Consider the following 17,407-nt stretch of genomic DNA (forward strand, 5'->3'; position numbering starts at 1 on the left):
CAGAATTGAGGCCAAAGATCATGTTTGGAGAATATTGAGGAGTCTTGTGTGTAGGGAGTGGCCTTGGTGTCACTGTGACAATACCAAGCAGTTTCTCCTTATCTTTATTTTTTTTTACAGAGTCTTGAACTTTTAACAGTCTCTGAGTGGTTGTTAACAAGCATCATTAGGTTTCTGTTGCATATTAAGTTTATTGATTACAAAGGTTAACGTTGCAACAAGCAGAACGTGTTCAAATGCACTAAGGATAGAGATTGCTAGACAGATAATAAACATATGATGGATGGATAGCTAGATGGATAGATGGATAGATAGATAGATAGATAGATAGATAGATAGATAGATAGATAGATAGATAGATAGATAGATAGATAGATAGATAGATAGATAGATAGGGCTCTTCAAATTTTTACATTGAGAAAGTGATTTAGGTAATATTCCCTATTTAATACCTAGTTCTAGACACATAGATAAACCCATAATGAGAAAAGATTAATAGATTGGCAGACTGATCGATAAATCCATAATAAATTAGACGGGTAGATTATAATTATTTTCTTAAAATAATAAATATTCACGAAGATCACAGATTTCGATATTTCATTATTTATAAGACATTATCAGCACTTACATTAATGTTCTTTCTACTTTAGAATTCTAGAAATAGTTTCTATACCCCGAAATTACCATATATGGGCATACTTTCTGCGTGTTTTACACCAAGTGGTTGCCACATCTAGAAAAATACATAATAAAATGGATTAGGACCTCCTGCTTTGGCAAGCTTTTTTGTGAATTACATATCAACATAACTATTATAAAAGATTTTCAGAGCAAGTGATATAATTTATACAGAATACAAAATCGTGTTTTATATAATAGCAAATTACACCATCTGTACAGAATATAAAATTGTTTTACATATCAGAAACGTTCATAACAAATTATATTATCTGTACATTATATTTTTACATTAGGTATGTTTATTTTGCTATACATCTTATAAGTAGACACAACGTTCCATTACCAAATTTGTTGTTATTTGTCTTTTTCGTTTAAATAAAGTAATATTTTGGTTGCTGCCATAGATGCACGACGAATACCAGTGGTTGAATAGTTTGCTCAAACAAATTAGAGTGAATCTATGTGTGTGTTATATATATATATATATATATATATATATATATATATATATATATATATATATATATATATATATATATATATAATTGAGACTAGATTATTGTTCCATGGAGCTGTTTGTACTAAAAAAATATGTAATACACACATTCCCATATATGCAATATGTATATAATTTAAAACTATAATAATATAAAATAAATCTCTCAGGGCTAGTTTTTTATATAGATAGATTAAACATTTTAAATTAAAAAGATAACTGGAAGGAACGATATTTATTATATTTACAATTATATACATAATATAAATATTACAGAATAGGAGAACTATATTTATGGGAATAAAGCTAGACTTAAAGTTATGTAAGATGAAATATTATCCATTACTTCATGTACTTTGGAGGCATAATTTGTTATATACATATCGATCAGATCATAATCAGTGTCACAGTAGGTTTAATCATATACCGTATTGTTCTTTTAATGCAGACATTATACATCGCTATAGAGTGTGTTTTTAAGAATAATCTATTCTTTATTAGTAATATGCCACTAATATACTAACCTAGTTTACACATTTTTATGTGGCGTTTTCGATGTCTGTTAATACCTATTAGCAATTGTTCAAAAACATCGACCTATTGCTAATACAAATGCATATTGGTAAGTTATATCCTGTTTACCCATTGCACAGCGCTGCGGAATATGATGGCGCGATATAATAATAATAATAGTAATAATAACAATAATAATTATTATTATTAAGATAACTCTATGTTTCAGTGGGACCATGTTCGGCTGCTTTTATTATGCTTACTATAATTGAACACGTTGATTGCCAAATAACAATCCTTAGTCTCTTCTTTGGAGCCCACATTTTCCCTGCCTGGGGGGCTACATTTGTCAATGGTATATGATGCCCCTGTACTCATTCTAGGAAGAGGGATCGAAATATCACACAGGCGCATATGTGGGAAATCCAAAGCCTTAACAACATTGAAATATTTAACAGAATGTTGATTGCTTCTGGAAATACCCACTAAAAATGTTAGTGAAAACCATTCTTTTATTTATAACGATTACAGCTGGTTAAATGCTCCTTTCATCCCAGTCATCAGTTAAAGATCACTCTGAAGTTTGATGATAGGTTTCTCCGCTCTTCAGTAATCTCTTTAATTGAAAATGTGTCAGGTGAAGATTATACGGTAAGAGCTTTCTTAATATCTAGAATGGGACAGATAGGTGACAGAGGGCACTTCCATTCTGGATAAACTAATTTGGGTGAACATGTTCATACCTCTCAGCTGGTCACCAGGACTGTAATAGCCCTCAAGTTTATACTTAGCCTTTAGAATAATAATTATATAATTATAATAATTGTATATATTATTATTTAGAACCCACCTAGGTGTTTCTCATCACACTTTATCTCTCTCTCTCTCTCTGTCTCTGTCTCTGTCTCTCTCTCTCTCTATATATATATAGATAGATAGATAGATAGATAGATAGATAGATAGATAGATAGATATTCTTAATTATTAGTCTGAATTTTAGGTTATACAGAACGTGCTATATATTACTTAAAGGTAATATACATTCTGCAGTGCATTTCATATAACATATTACACGTAATACCCGCTATAAATAAGGTACTTATACTGTATATTACATTCACGAAATAGTGGCAGTATATACAAATAGGATCAATAAAACAGCCTTTGTTTTATTTTACCATATGCATTAGAGCACTCGGAATACACAGTATATCTGAGCACTGTTCGCAGTATACTGTAAACCATACTTGTTCTTCCCTTGTGTATTGGATACGGAGAAAAAGACAATATACAATTTTAATATACAAAGCGTTCTATCTATCCATTTGTCTCATTTATTACTGCTAACAAAAACACATATTTTATTGTGGCAATGATGGATCCCATTCATTTACACTCTTTTATATAAATGATAATAATAACGCTACCGCTGCACAATAATAATAACAATAATAACAATAATAATAATAATAATAATAATGCAGTCAGTTACTTCGTTTTTGGTAAAAAGTAAAAAAGATGACTTAGTAAATAGATCTCATTATTATTATTATTATTATTCTCATTTGTCAGGTTTTCGAAAGCAAAATAATACATTATTATTTAGACGGTTGTTTATCAGTATTGCTACACACACACAAAAACACACACACATAAATAACGTATGTATATATGTACGTATTATATATATATATATATATATATATATATATATATAAATATATATATATATATAATACATATAATATATAGATATATATATATATATAATAGAACCGACTTGTATGAAATCAAATACTTGGGAAAAAGTCACACTATTCGGTTATTGATAATAAAAAAATGTTCATCACTCAGACAGGATTTCTCATTATTAAAAATCTCACATTACTGGAAAATTAGAAGCTTTAGGGGAGGGTCATTTTTGTAGTTTTGGGGTTTTCCTTTGTGGAATAATAATAAGGGACATACAGGTACAGAGTGAATTATTATAATCTAATTTTAGAATAACGGAAAGTGGTAACACCAAGGTAGCCGCGTGGATTAAGGCACTGGCAGTAATGTACCGAGATGCATTCTAAGTGTGGAGGATCGCCTTATTAAACTACAAGATAACAGTTTTCCCCCACGCGTGAACACATCGTGTTGCTTCTTGTGATCATAGCAGAATGTTAAATGGAAATAACTGAAATCGTATGGACTCGGTCACCCATAAACCCCTCATCATACCTTCTTCCAGGCAGCGATGGAATCTATTTTTTGAATTGTGTAAGATCCAGGTCGTATTACTGATGGGATCTACTTTCTAAAGGATCCAGCTCGTACTGCTGATGTGATCCACTTCCTAAATGATTTATCATCCAGGTTCTGTCACTGATGGGATTCATTTCCTAAAGGATACAGGATTCAGCTCCTACTGCTGACGGGATCCATTTCATTTATAATTTGGTATCCAGCTCCTATTACCTATAGGATCCCTTCCTAAAGGATACAGGATGAATCCCCTACTGCCGATGGGATCCACTGCCTAAATGATGCAGGATCCAGCTTCTTTTGCTGAATGGATCAATCTCCTGATGCGTATGGGATCCAATTGGTGATGGTGATCTATCCACTAGGTCCTGTGCAGGTCGAAGTAGTGTGTAACTTCTTAGTGTGATTGTACAGTGTGTATACACTTCCTTTGTACTAATTACCTTACAGCAGATTGAATATTAATGCGCTTTATACTTCAGTTAGAACATCATTGTATACACCTGGCCTAAACTAAAGCACCAGGAATCCAGGCAGACCCCATACATGATTTTACATCTAGTAGATTGTAATGTTAATTCACTCTTAATTCACTTCTTTCTTAATCAGAACGTTGTGTTATTTATTAATAAAACCAAAAGCCTGGCGAAGAGTGTGTCTTTGTGTGAGAGTCAGATAAAAGAGCAGACAGCTAGGAATGCCCAGGGGTCAGAGGGAAGTCACTTAAGCAAGTCAATGTTTCCACTCTGTTAGAGGCCAATCCACTACTCTACAGCCTGTGTGTCCCTATACACAATATACTGCTCTCTAATACACTGCTCTCTAATACACTGCTCTCTAATACACTGCTCTCTAATACACTGCTCTCTGATACACTGCTCTATGATCCATCGAGCTCTACTATGAGACGTTGAAACACAATTCTCTGTTATTTATTTATCTCTAATACCCCTTTTCCTAAAATACGACGTTGTAAAACAGCTCTAGAATACACTGCTCTCTAACATAAGTCCACATATCTTCCAAAATGAGAAGTATGTAGTAATGTAGGGCAGTTTGTAGAGGTACCCTTTTATTGGACTAACATTTCTTTTTAAGTAGCCTTCTTGAGTCTCAAATACACAATATTATTTTTTTCTTTGGCATTTATATTCACTGTACTAACAGGACTGTCCTCAACAAAGTAATATACACCTTCCTGGTTGCAGTTTGTTGGGATTTAATACACTGCTCTCTAACTGTGATTCAATTAGACAATGCGCTCTAACATAAGGCACTCAAATGCACAGCTATACACGGTATACATGTGTGTGTAGTGCAATGCAAGGCTCTGTGATACACACTGCACTCTCACAGCACTCTCAGCCACCCTGGATTCTAATGGTTTTAATCAATCCTCATCGCTCTGTTCAGCAATGAATCACACGGCGGTCTATCGGGCTACTTCCTAATGGCTCCCGGTCATCAAGATGTTAAAATCATAGGGATTTCTAAAAACATACATTTTAATATCCAAACGAATTTAACACTTTTCTTTAGTGTTGCTTTCTAACAAATCTAAGTAATTATTCTTCTAAATTACTCCTCCATGCTGCTTCCTGATATTAGGCAATTAATATAGCTTGACAAGTGGTGCAATCACCGTAGCAACCAATGGAATGTTATTTTTGTCCCAGATGGTTATAGAGTTTCTTGTGATAATTATTATATATATAATGTTCCATTGTTAATACTGAAAACCTATCCTAGATATATTGTAAAATTGGAGCAATATTTACAATATATGTATATATATATATACAAAATATATACCGGTATATATAAAGTCAAAGGTTAAATAGATATTTATAAATATAATACATTTATATGTAATATATGTAATATATTTATATGTAATATATGTAATATAATATATATATATATATAATATTTAATGCTAAAGTTTTGCGAGATTTCTTATTCTCCTAGGACTGTGGCAAAAGAGAAAGTGATGTACAGATTTGTTAGTGGTTTGTTATTTATATGTGCCTTTTATTTGTGTATTTGTGTGTGTGTTTGTGTATGTGTATTTACTATTTCACTCTGTACACCCTGTGGCAGTCACTGGCTATCTGGAAAGCCTGGTAAGACACAGTAAGTGGACCTACCAAAGACATTAAGACGGTAGGATAGCAGTTAACCCTGATACCGTGCACACACTTTATCCTTGGAAATTTGGAGGTTTTACTGTCTGGTAACAGAATCATTGAAGAGGATGAAATGAGCCTTATGTGGATATAAGGTCTGCAGAACAAACAAACCATGAGAGGAAACAAAGAGCAATATTTGGAAGGAGGATAAATGCAGGAGGCTGTGTGTGTGGCACAAAACAAACCCCATAAGGGCTTCATTAAATTCCCAATCTGTACCATTTGCTTAATCTAACCACAGATCAAGCTTCCCAGTAATAGCAACAGGAATAAGAGGTTTCGTTTTGTGTGGTCCTTCTTCAGGGCCTGATTCAGACATTAGCTGGATATTCCCTCCCCTGGAACAGACCAGGTCCCTTGGCTTGCATTGCCATTTCATTTGGGCCCCAAGGATCCCTTCTGGGTTAATGAGTCCTGGTAAATCAACACTTTGTAGCTGCTTTTCAGAGAAGGAGTTAGCCATCAGTTACTTTTACAGCCAGCCTCACTTTGTCAGTTTTCAAACAAGCATCATTATAAGCATCTTTCTGCTGGCCCTGAATGGAGAGGGCACTGGGAACGATTAGCATGCGAATGGGGCTGCCAGTGTGTGGACAACACTCTGATCAAAGGCTGGGGTTTTGTTCCAGCACCTGCTCTGCTCAGTAAAACTTCCCAAGCGATCTGGAATATAACACTGCCGCACTGCCTTCACAATGTATCTACTACACCACAGGCATGGTCTGAGGTTTGGAGAGCTATTTGTCACTCCTTGGGAGGCTCTTTAAAATATTTCCATTTTCAATAGCCTTACGGGACTGTATTTATTGTCACTGTTTGCATCCAGGATTAGGCAGACACAAGGCTAATTTACTGTGTTAATTCGGATTCCTTAATCCAGTCCCATAGAGCCATGGATCTGGATGCCAATAGACGACTGATGATGAAATAGATATATATAGAAACAGATAGGCATTGATTAATACTTAATGGAAGACATAAAAGGCCTTACTGAAAAGGTGGCAGATGAGTTGAACAGTTCCCCAGCAGAGGTGGCTGAGGCTAATACAGTAAGGGAATTTAAACATATGGCATAAGGCTATTAGACTAGATGGGCCAATGGTCCTTGCCGGTAAATTCCATGCTTTTATGAAATATATAATAACCGGTATGGGAATGTCACAGTATCAGTAATAGGATCTCATGACATCTTCTCCCCTGTATATTGCACATCATAGCGTGTTAAATCTAGTGATGGGAATACACGCGGTCACTGGTGGCATGATTTGCTGCCATAATAGAAGCTGGCTTCGCCCACAGCAAAATAATCACTGTAATCACAACACCCGAAATCACATAAAATGGCTAGATCAGTAGCCTCAACAGTTTAACAATTTAACCCCAAGAGGAGCCAGGCTGACAGGGGGGAGACAACTCCTGACACTCCAGTAGATGTGAAGAAAAACTTCACAAGACTCTGTCTGGCTTAGCATTATAGGAGTCGTTAAGGGTTACCTATCTCTGATCTGACCGGTGGAGGTAAAACATACAAATAGTAATATTTTAATGCTGTAATTCATATATTACTTATACATGCGAATTTAAACTGCTACCCATGGATTGGGGAGATAATTTGTTACATGTCCCTCATGTGAACGCAATACCCTCTCACAAGGAACCTTTGACCAGCAGGTCACACGAGAAAATATAGTACTTTGTGACGGGAATTCCAGGCTTTTGTTACAAAATTACATAGTTTTTTTAAAAAAATACAAAAGGTATTAGTGTAAATGTTATATTGTGGCCGCACACTAGAACTCACATCATCCTGATCAACAGGCAATTGTTGCCCTTGCATGCAGAAAAAAGGACACCGGTCTACTATGGACTACGACTCCCATTATGTTCACTTTCCCAAGCATGCTGAGAACTGTAGGCATTTCTCTCTATAAACCGACGGATTGCCATCTTCTATCATTATGTAGTAATAATAATAATAATAATAGTAGTAGTAATAGTATTAATAATAAATAAATATTGTTTTCTGTGTATTATATAGTGACCTCACGTTGTCTCTGTTTCCTAGCACGCATTACTTCTGAAATTGGATATTTGTTGTGATCCATTGGGTTCCCTGTCACATACCGATATGTATCCATGCGGACATCCCACCAGATGAGTCTGAATAAAACATTAATGTCTCCCACCACCCGATAAAAGCACAGACAGATTCTGGATGGATCTGTCTTAGGTGGCCTTAGGTTTGGTTATCATGAAAAATTAATGATCCTGTCGGTGCCTCATATATATATATATATATATATATATATATATATATATATATATATATATACGGTATATATACATATATATTAGGCAGGGACATGTACATACACATCTAGATAGTGATATTTCACAATGTTTTACAGATGTTTTAAGTCAAAATGGTGACAATCCCAATCTGACCCGAGTTTCTATATACGTCTGTTTAAAGAAGCCTCAGAATATTCTTAGAGACCCCAACCCATTCACCTGCAAGACCCCAACACATGTGAAATTCTCTTTAACTGAATTATGCTTCCAATGCACTGAATCATTAAAAATATTATTTTCTTGCATTTCTTTCTCAACTTTTTTTTTTTTTTTTTTGCTATAATACAGATACAATTAATCATTCATTTTCAGTTTTGGCGGCCTATACAAAATTACCCATAACGCATCTGAATAGCTCATGTATTATAACTTCTTACCTAGAAATGCCTGGGTTAATTTATACAGCTTATTAAAACATTCACATTAACAAGTATCTGATATTAATATTTTATTGCTTATTTCTAATGAATTATACATTTTATTTTTCAAAACTCTGCAATCTCAATAGAACACCCTTTTTTTAATTCCAGATGTTCTAGAGTTTGGACGTCAGATTAGTTTGTGCCTTGTTTAATTCACTATAAATTGGAATATTTAATATTTTTGTCAGTATGATGAATGCATTTCTAGATAGACAATCGCATCACTTGGACATTTTCTAGACTGCCGAGCTGTGAACCTGCTTTCTCAATCCATTAAAGCCTGGATAACAAAGACTTGGATTTAATCTATATCCGTGCTGGGTGAAATTATTGCCCCCGAGGTGAAAAATAGACCTCTGTGGGCTACAATTGCCCTAATTCTGCTGCATGAGCATTACGAAGTAGCACGAATGTTCTATAGTTTTAATGCCTGGAAATACTCATCTGGATCCCTATGTATATTAAGATTTAATAGCAAGATAGGTGTGTGGCATAATTCATTAGACACTGCTACAAGCAAGTATTTAAAGGGTTACGGGGATTTGATCACATAAACAAATATCTATATATATCTATATATATATATATATATATACATACACATACACATACATACGTATATTATTGTCATATAAAGGGTGAAACAATCATTAGATATAATATTCTACACATAAATATTGCAGTATTTTAGATTAAAGATGAGGAGTGGGTAAACATTACTTAATTAATCTCACGCTAAAAATGCTTCATAACACGGTTTTAAAAATCCTGGGTGTAGGAGCAGAGTCAACATTGAGATTAAATGTATGGGCCCGTGATCCCATCTTAAACAAGCCATTCAAACAAAATACACTCATTAAATCATTTCTAAATATTGATAATAAATACATGTATAGTCCTCGGTATACGAAAATAAATATCAGATACAAACCTGACAGATAAATAGACAATATAATTTGTAAATTTTGCTTAATCACTATAGATATCATTTTATATTTTCATACAAACAAGTACGGTAATTAACTGTGTCCTCACTGGAAACATATACATAGTTTAAATATCTGTAATACATTAAAATATTTCAACATCTTTTGCCTAAATTAATCAGAGATACAAAAAAAATAACAAAAATGTATGCAGTATGAGTTTGTAAAAAATATGTCTTCTTTTTTCTTAATATGTTTTTTTTTCTAATCATCACTTCCTGAGAGATAAAATTGTATTTAAGGCCACATACTTGGTTCTATGTTTACTAAGCCATGCAATCATTTCATTTTATGCGCGTATAAAAATGTTAATATTTTTCCTGAAATGCTAAAATGCTACAAAATATTTTTGCTGCAGTTCTTTTATAAATTACTATTTGCGAATATATAATATTTATTATTATTGCCATATTCAGTGTTTAACTTTGAAAGACATTATTCAATAATTCTATAGTCTAAATAATAATAATATGAAATCTCACAGAGCGTATTATTTTTTTAAATTAAACTTTTTATTTTTGCAAATGTGAAAAAATTTACATTAGCTTGGTACAATAATACTTGGCAGTAAATTTTACATTATTTGATGTAAATAAGAACACTTAAGTACAAAAAAAAGTTCCCACCCGTCTATTATAATACAAAAACACAGGTTAAAAATGAAAAAGTCAGATGTCTCTGTAAACATGTAAATCATATGTCACATGAGCACTTGGTATGTGTGCATTAAAGGACAACGCTTTTTGATTTTGTAGCTACATGTCTCCTACGAATCCCCAGACCTGAGAATCAGTAAACCTCATAGATATGTGAGAGGTTGGTGTTTAAGAAGGGTTTAAAGTTTCACTGAAGGCTTTTTCCATTTGCAGGTAACATGGGCTTGGTATAAATAAGAGTACAGTACATTAATTTGGCATACAAAAAAATGTAGCCAAAGCCTTTCTTGATAAAAATCATTAAAAAGGCAAATATGTAAAACCCATAGAAAACATCCTACCTTCTCAGTAAATGTCTGATCTGATTAAGAATTAGAAATCCTAGTGGTAAAAGGTTCTCCATTTGCAAGCACTGCTCCAGGCTGCAGGCCACCACCTAAGACTGAAGTAGGAGAGCTAGAAAAAGTGACCAGGGCCCTGGAAAGAACTGGCACTCCAGAGGCTTTGGAAGAGTTACATTGTCCTGGGTTGATATCCCCACCTATGATACTCTCTATGGAAAAGGTGGACCTGGTCAGTGCTGAGTTGCTCTTGGGGGCTTGCAGTGTAGACGGGAGTGCTGGGCTTAGCTGGTGTGGGTAGAATGTACAAGTCCTTGGCAGATCGGTGGCAGGTGGCATGATTGAGGGTGCTGGCATGCTAGGGGCCACGGGTGGCTGTCTGGCTTGGTGCTGCTGAGACTGAAAGGCAATCAAGGCAGAGTGATGGTGGAAAGGCTGCAGCTGGATGCCATATCCACAGCTGTATGGTCCATAGCCGTAGGCAGCTGCAGCGGCAGGGAGGAAGTGACCGGGATCCCTGATCAGCAGCTCCGGGGCTTGCTGACGTTTAAAGCGCTTCCTCCTTCTCAGAAAACTACCGTTGTCGAACATGTCCGCAGACTCCGGGTCCAGCGTCCAGTAGTTGCCCTTGCCAGGGTTGCCTGGCTCCCTGGGGATCTTGACGAAGCAGTCATTGAGGGAGAGGTTATGCCTGATGGAGTTCTGCCAGGCTGGGAACTTCTCCCTGTAATAGGGGAAGCGATTGCTGATAAACTCGCAGATCTCGCTCAGGGTGAGGCGCTTTTTAGGGCTTTGCAATATGGCCATGGTAATTAAGGCAATATAAGAGTATGGAGGCTTAACCAGAGGGTTCTTGCTGGCAGGCTTATAAGGATCTTTGGTTGAGGAGCATTGTGGCGACCTTGGCATCAAGATGTCCTCATGAAGATCTGCCACCACCACCTCTTCTTCCTCTTCTTCCTCCCCATAAGAACCCCCCCTGGGCTCCTCTTCCTCTCCCTCTCCTACCACATCAATGTCGGTTTCATCAGCAAGGACAGAGGCATCGGACATTTCAGAGCTCAGAGTCATGGCTTGCTTGGCAGATCATAAGGCTGTAGGTTTAAGGAGAGACCCTCTCCTCTTCCCCTCCTCCTGGGCTCTCCACCAACACTCAGGGCACAATAACCAAGCAAGGCTGGTGAGGTGCCCAACACAACTCCCTCCGTTGTGCGGTTTTGCCCGAGATTAGTGAGCCCTTTCTCCCAAACCTGTATTCAGGCATTAGGTTCTAGAGACAGAAAGAGGATTTGGATGAGAATCTCGGGAATGCTCTTAGAAAAAGGTTGGCTTTCAGTCCAGAAGAGGGAGGATCCACAACTCTCCTTGTAAAAAAAACAAAAAAACAATCACATGGTTGTAGACGTCAGAAGAGCTAATGGCAGGGGGAAAATGAATTAGCCCCATCAAAATATACCAGCCCGGGGCCTCAATGCCGGTCGTCGCCCTGGGCTCAGAAGAACTGTTCTAGAGAACTAGAGTTAAAACCCCACCAAGACATTACAGTACAATAAACAGTATATACACCCCCTATCATATATATCACATCCACACCGCTGGGGGAAGAGGTTAGCAGACAGTATAGATGTTCCTGTGTTTACTTGCTGCAAGTTTCAATGTGATGATTTGCCTCCAGGTATTAAATGAATCTGTTTTAATTTTTTAAAGATAGATAGATATATTCTAATAGAAATTTTGAAACTCTTAAATGCTTCACTGATTAAAATTCTGATTACAAATAATTCGTACATACTTCTGTATAGGAGGAATATTGCCACATAAATCCGATAATGAAGTCTGTTTCTAGCGTTTTCTAATAATCTAAAAGCAAGTGCTTCTTTTTGAGTTTATAAATATATATATCTATCTATATATATATATATATATATATATATATATATATAAATATATATATATATATAAATATATATATATATAAATATATATAAATATATATATATAAATATATATATATATATATATATATATATATATATATATATATATATACACACACACACACGTCCTATCATCGATCTCCCATCTGTGATTATGTGAAATTGACACCTCGCCGACCTGTTATGAGCGCATCTGAGGCACCTCTTGTGTGGGTTTGGGCAGATTTGTGACCATGTAGCCAGGCTGGGTGTTATTTCCAAGTGCACTTTGATAGCCACCGATGGAGTAAACCAAGCTGGATGTTACATATTTACTCACACTGGAGCTATTAATGTTTTACACACTCCCAAAACAAGCTGAACAGACAACCTTTGGTAATACGTCGGAATTAATCTGGTTTTGAAGAGCGTGGATACATTGGCTTCTTACAATAAGATAACTATCCACATTTCACTAAATGCCCAGGAATTAGTAAAAGTTTCATGTATCCGAGACTCCCATATTATTATTAATTATTACTATTATTATTATTTTATTGTTATTATTAAATAAATACGTACATTTACTAATACTTAAACGTATAGTATTTATAAAATGATATAGATTCAACTCTTTAAATATTAGTTAAATTATAGCTACAAATGTTTCACTACATTGATCTATAATGTTTCATTAAAAACAATGGAAATTATTCAATTTTAATCCAGATATATTAATAATTTAAACTACTGAAATATTTAGTGTTGGTATGTTTTTGTAGATACAAATATGTGCATGTGATAAATCACATATATTCCTAATAAAAATATAAAGTTAAATTTGTTCCCTATTTAACATTTTCGTCGTATCATTTGTCATGTGGTTTATAATAAATACAGTAGATGATATTCACCGCATCAAATATATTTTGTAAGTTTCATAAGATTTATGACACATAATAATGCGTTATGCATTTATTCACACTCTTAAATCTTTAATTACATGTATAATCGCATTTATACAGTATAATGATGACCGATTATTAATTGTGTACATTTTTCATATTGCTGAATGTCTCCCTGTATTTGATATAATATATGAAAAACAGAAATGTGAGTCAAACGAAATATTAGTGAGGAATTAAAATAAATTGTGCTCCTTCTTAAGAATCAGGTGTGCAGGAAATGTATGGTTCACTCTTACAGGTGCAGGTCGATAGAAGTTCATTAGGGCACAAGCAGATCTAACAGATCTAACAACCCGGTGAACCCTGTTTGTTGCGCATACGGTAGTTATCGTTTAAAATGGTTGTTTTAATGCAATTATTTCAGCAAAAGGAAAAATATGAGGGATTTATGGTTTAAGTCATAATGGCTGTTCTTAACGTTAAATCAGCTAGAGGTGATCGGTGAGATTTCGTTAAGACGAGGGCGCCACCTAGTGGATTGTTGAAGCAATCAGGTTACATTATTGATTGAAACTTTGCACCAGGCTCACTGTATGCCTGGCTAAATATATGCTGCCCAGTGCTATGGTAGAACACCTCCACATACATTATAGGGATTATAGTACACAACCCGTAGTATACCTACGTTTTGTTTTACTGTTCCGTTGTCTCTAATGTCTAATTAAGCTCATGCAAAACAGTTGCAAGTGCAAAATGTAAATAAATCACCGGGTTTGAGGAAATTTGTTTTACTATTATTTTTTAATACTCTGCAGCAATCTTTCCTCTAATTTTAAGTAGTTGGTGCGAGCAGAAATCTTTTTTTTCCTGTTACAACAGTATGTGCACACTGAATTGGCAGTTATGGATTAAATAAATATCCCAATAAGCATAGCATTACAAGTATAGAGCAACTAAATAATGCATAACAACAGCCTTGCAGGTATAGATCAACTGAAAAACGACATGCAAAGTCGTCATTGAAGGTATAAATCAGATCAATAATGCATGGGAACCCTAAATTACTGGGATAGGCCAGTCCTGGCACCCAGAGAGCACCCAAAGACTTGTCCAGCACCCAGATTGCACCCACAGAATTTGCCCCAACACTCAGATTACACATAACCCTACCTGACCCTAAAAAAGTCATTGCACCCTTAGTTACTAAATCAGCCAACTAACCAAATTAACGAATTTAATGATCCGAGGCACAAAAGTAAGTCCACCTCTGAATGGCTCAAAAGAAACAAACTGAAGGTTTTGGGGCAGCCTAGTGAAAGTCCTGAATTAAATTGGATTGAGATGCTGTGGGATGCCTTTAAAAATGCAGTTCATGATCAAAACCCTCAATGTGGCTGAATTAAAACAATTTTGCCAATAAAAGACTAATTGCCAGTTATCGCACACGTTTCATTGCAGTTGCTGCTGGCAATTACTTTTTCACATGGGTGTTATAGGTTTTGATTACTTCTTTACCTTCAATAGATGAATTGATCATTTAAAAGCTGTGTTTGTCATATTAAAATTAGTTAGATGATCTCAAAACATTTAAATATGACAAACAAGCAAGAAATAGAAGGTGGCAAATACTTTTTTCACAGCAATGAAAGGTATATCACAATCATGAGCAAGGGTCAAATTCACATATGCTATGGCAGACACGAGGGAAGGGATGTGTAGTGTCATGTGGTTCTCCATCTCTAAACAGCCAGGGGGTGGTCAGCATGCTGACAAATAACCATTTGTATGACATCATCTACAGTACTATTTTGACAGCATATTTGCATATTCACATGAGACCTGTCTGAATACAGAACACTTGGAAGCACCTCTCACCCATCCTCTCCACATAGAGCCACTGCCTGTCAAAGTACAGGAATTGATACCCCTATCTATTATTCCACTAGATGGAACTCTAACATTTGTAACACTCTAACATGATCAACACATGGCATATTACACTGTGTCATGATTTATTCAAGTAAAATAAAGCCAAAATTAAGAAGCCATGTGGGGAAAAAGTACACCTTACGATTCAATGGCTTGTAGAACCATCTTTAGCAGCAATAACTTGAAGTAATCATTTTCCATAAGTCCCTCACATCGTTGTAGAGGAATTTTGGCCCACCTTCTTTACAATGTTGCTTCAGTTCATTGAGGTTTGCAGGCATTTGTAATTAAACTTCTTTTAGCTATGTGCATATTAAGGTCCCACCACAGCATTTCAATCGGATTGAGGTCTGGACTTTGACTGGGCCATTGCAACACCCTGATTATTTTCTTTTCCAGCCATTCTGTTGTAGATTTCCTGGTGTGCTTGGGATCATTATCCTGATGCATGACCCAATTTTGACCAATCTTTGGTTGTTTGACAGATTGCCTCACATTTCACTCTAGAATACTTCGGTGTACAGAGTAGATCCTGTTCCACTCAATGACTGCGAGGTTCCCAGTTCCTGTGGCTGCAAGACAAGCCAAAATGAGTACCTCTCCACCACTGTGCTTGACAATTGGTATGAGGTATTTGTGCTGATATGCTGTGTTTGGTTTTTGCTAAATGTGGTGCTGTGCATTATGGCCAAAAATCCCCACTTTTGTCTCATCTGTCCAAAAGACATTGTTCCAGAAATCTAAGCCATGCTGCCATGTTCTTTTTAGAGAAGAGGCTTTCTCCTGGCAACCAAACAAACCATACTTGTTCAGTATTTTTTTTAATTGTACGGTCATGAACATGCTAACAGAGGCATGTAGTATTTGAGATGTAACTCTTGGGTGTTTTACAGTCTCTATGAGCATTGCACCATTTGACCATGGGGACCTTTATAGAGGTGGTCACACTTGCCGATGATCAATTAATGAAGGGCATTTGATTAGCACCACATTTTTGCTACTTAGCATCTTAATTCCTATGGAATCAGTAAGGGTATACTTAGTTGGCTTCTCTATTTTGGCTTTATTTTTGTTGAACAAATCATGACACAGTGTAATGTGATACATACACGAAGAAAGGGTGGCCCTGAAGTTGGGTTGGACCCAAGTATTTTGTATTTTGCCACTGATCAAACAAAATACATTTAAAATGTGAGCACCTGATAGTAGATATAGAAGCAAATAACTACCTTAGCTACATTAAGTCCATGATCAGAGCTGACATGGTCCTGAATATAACGGTGGCTCAAATACATACTGAGTATAACCAGACAATATAGAGCATAGCGCATAGAGCATTGCAGCAATGGCGAAGATAAGAAAATATTGTGGTTTATATATATAACAAATTAATTTGGTGCAAAGGTCGGGAAGCATTATTATTATTATCTTTTATTTATATAGCGCCAACAGTTTACGCAGCGCTTAATACAATACATATATTCAAGGGGTATGGCAAGACAAGAATTGACAGACTAAGACAAACCGATACGTTCGGTAAAGAGAGCCCTGCTCGGAAGCTTACAATCTTGACGGAATTCTTATTTTTGCATTCTTATTTTTTCAACTTTGCATTGTTGTATTATATAGAATTCCCATTTGGTCAGATGAGCTGCCTGACCGCAAGGCACCCTGGGAGCCATGCTCTGCCTTAGACTCATACATGGTAAAGTTAACACTGATGACAAATATAGACAGAGGATGTGCTTTTCATTCAGTCTTAGCA

General features: G+C 35.6%; 1 protein-coding gene across 1 annotated transcript; it reads right to left on the reverse strand.

The window, feature by feature from the left end:
• Positions 1–10,382: 10,382 nt before the first annotated feature.
• FOXD1 (forkhead box D1) lies at positions 10,383–12,195 on the reverse strand. Its single transcript, XM_053475676.1, has one exon. The coding sequence runs from the start codon at positions 11,958–11,960 to the stop codon at positions 10,914–10,916; it is 1,047 nt and encodes a 348-aa protein (XP_053331651.1). The 5' UTR covers positions 11,961–12,195; the 3' UTR covers positions 10,383–10,913.
• Between the last annotated feature and the right edge of the window lie 5,212 nt (positions 12,196–17,407).

The sequence above is a fragment of the Spea bombifrons genome, chromosome 1 (genome assembly GCF_027358695.1).
Source record: "Spea bombifrons isolate aSpeBom1 chromosome 1, aSpeBom1.2.pri, whole genome shotgun sequence".
Lineage (NCBI taxonomy): Eukaryota > Metazoa > Chordata > Amphibia > Anura > Pelobatidae > Spea > Spea bombifrons.

Bases quoted from the DNA above. Each gene is read 5' to 3' on its own strand.
- FOXD1 (XM_053475676.1), bottom strand. From the start codon at position 11,960: ATGACTCTGAGCTCTGAAATGTCCGATGCCTCTGTCCTTGCTGATGAA.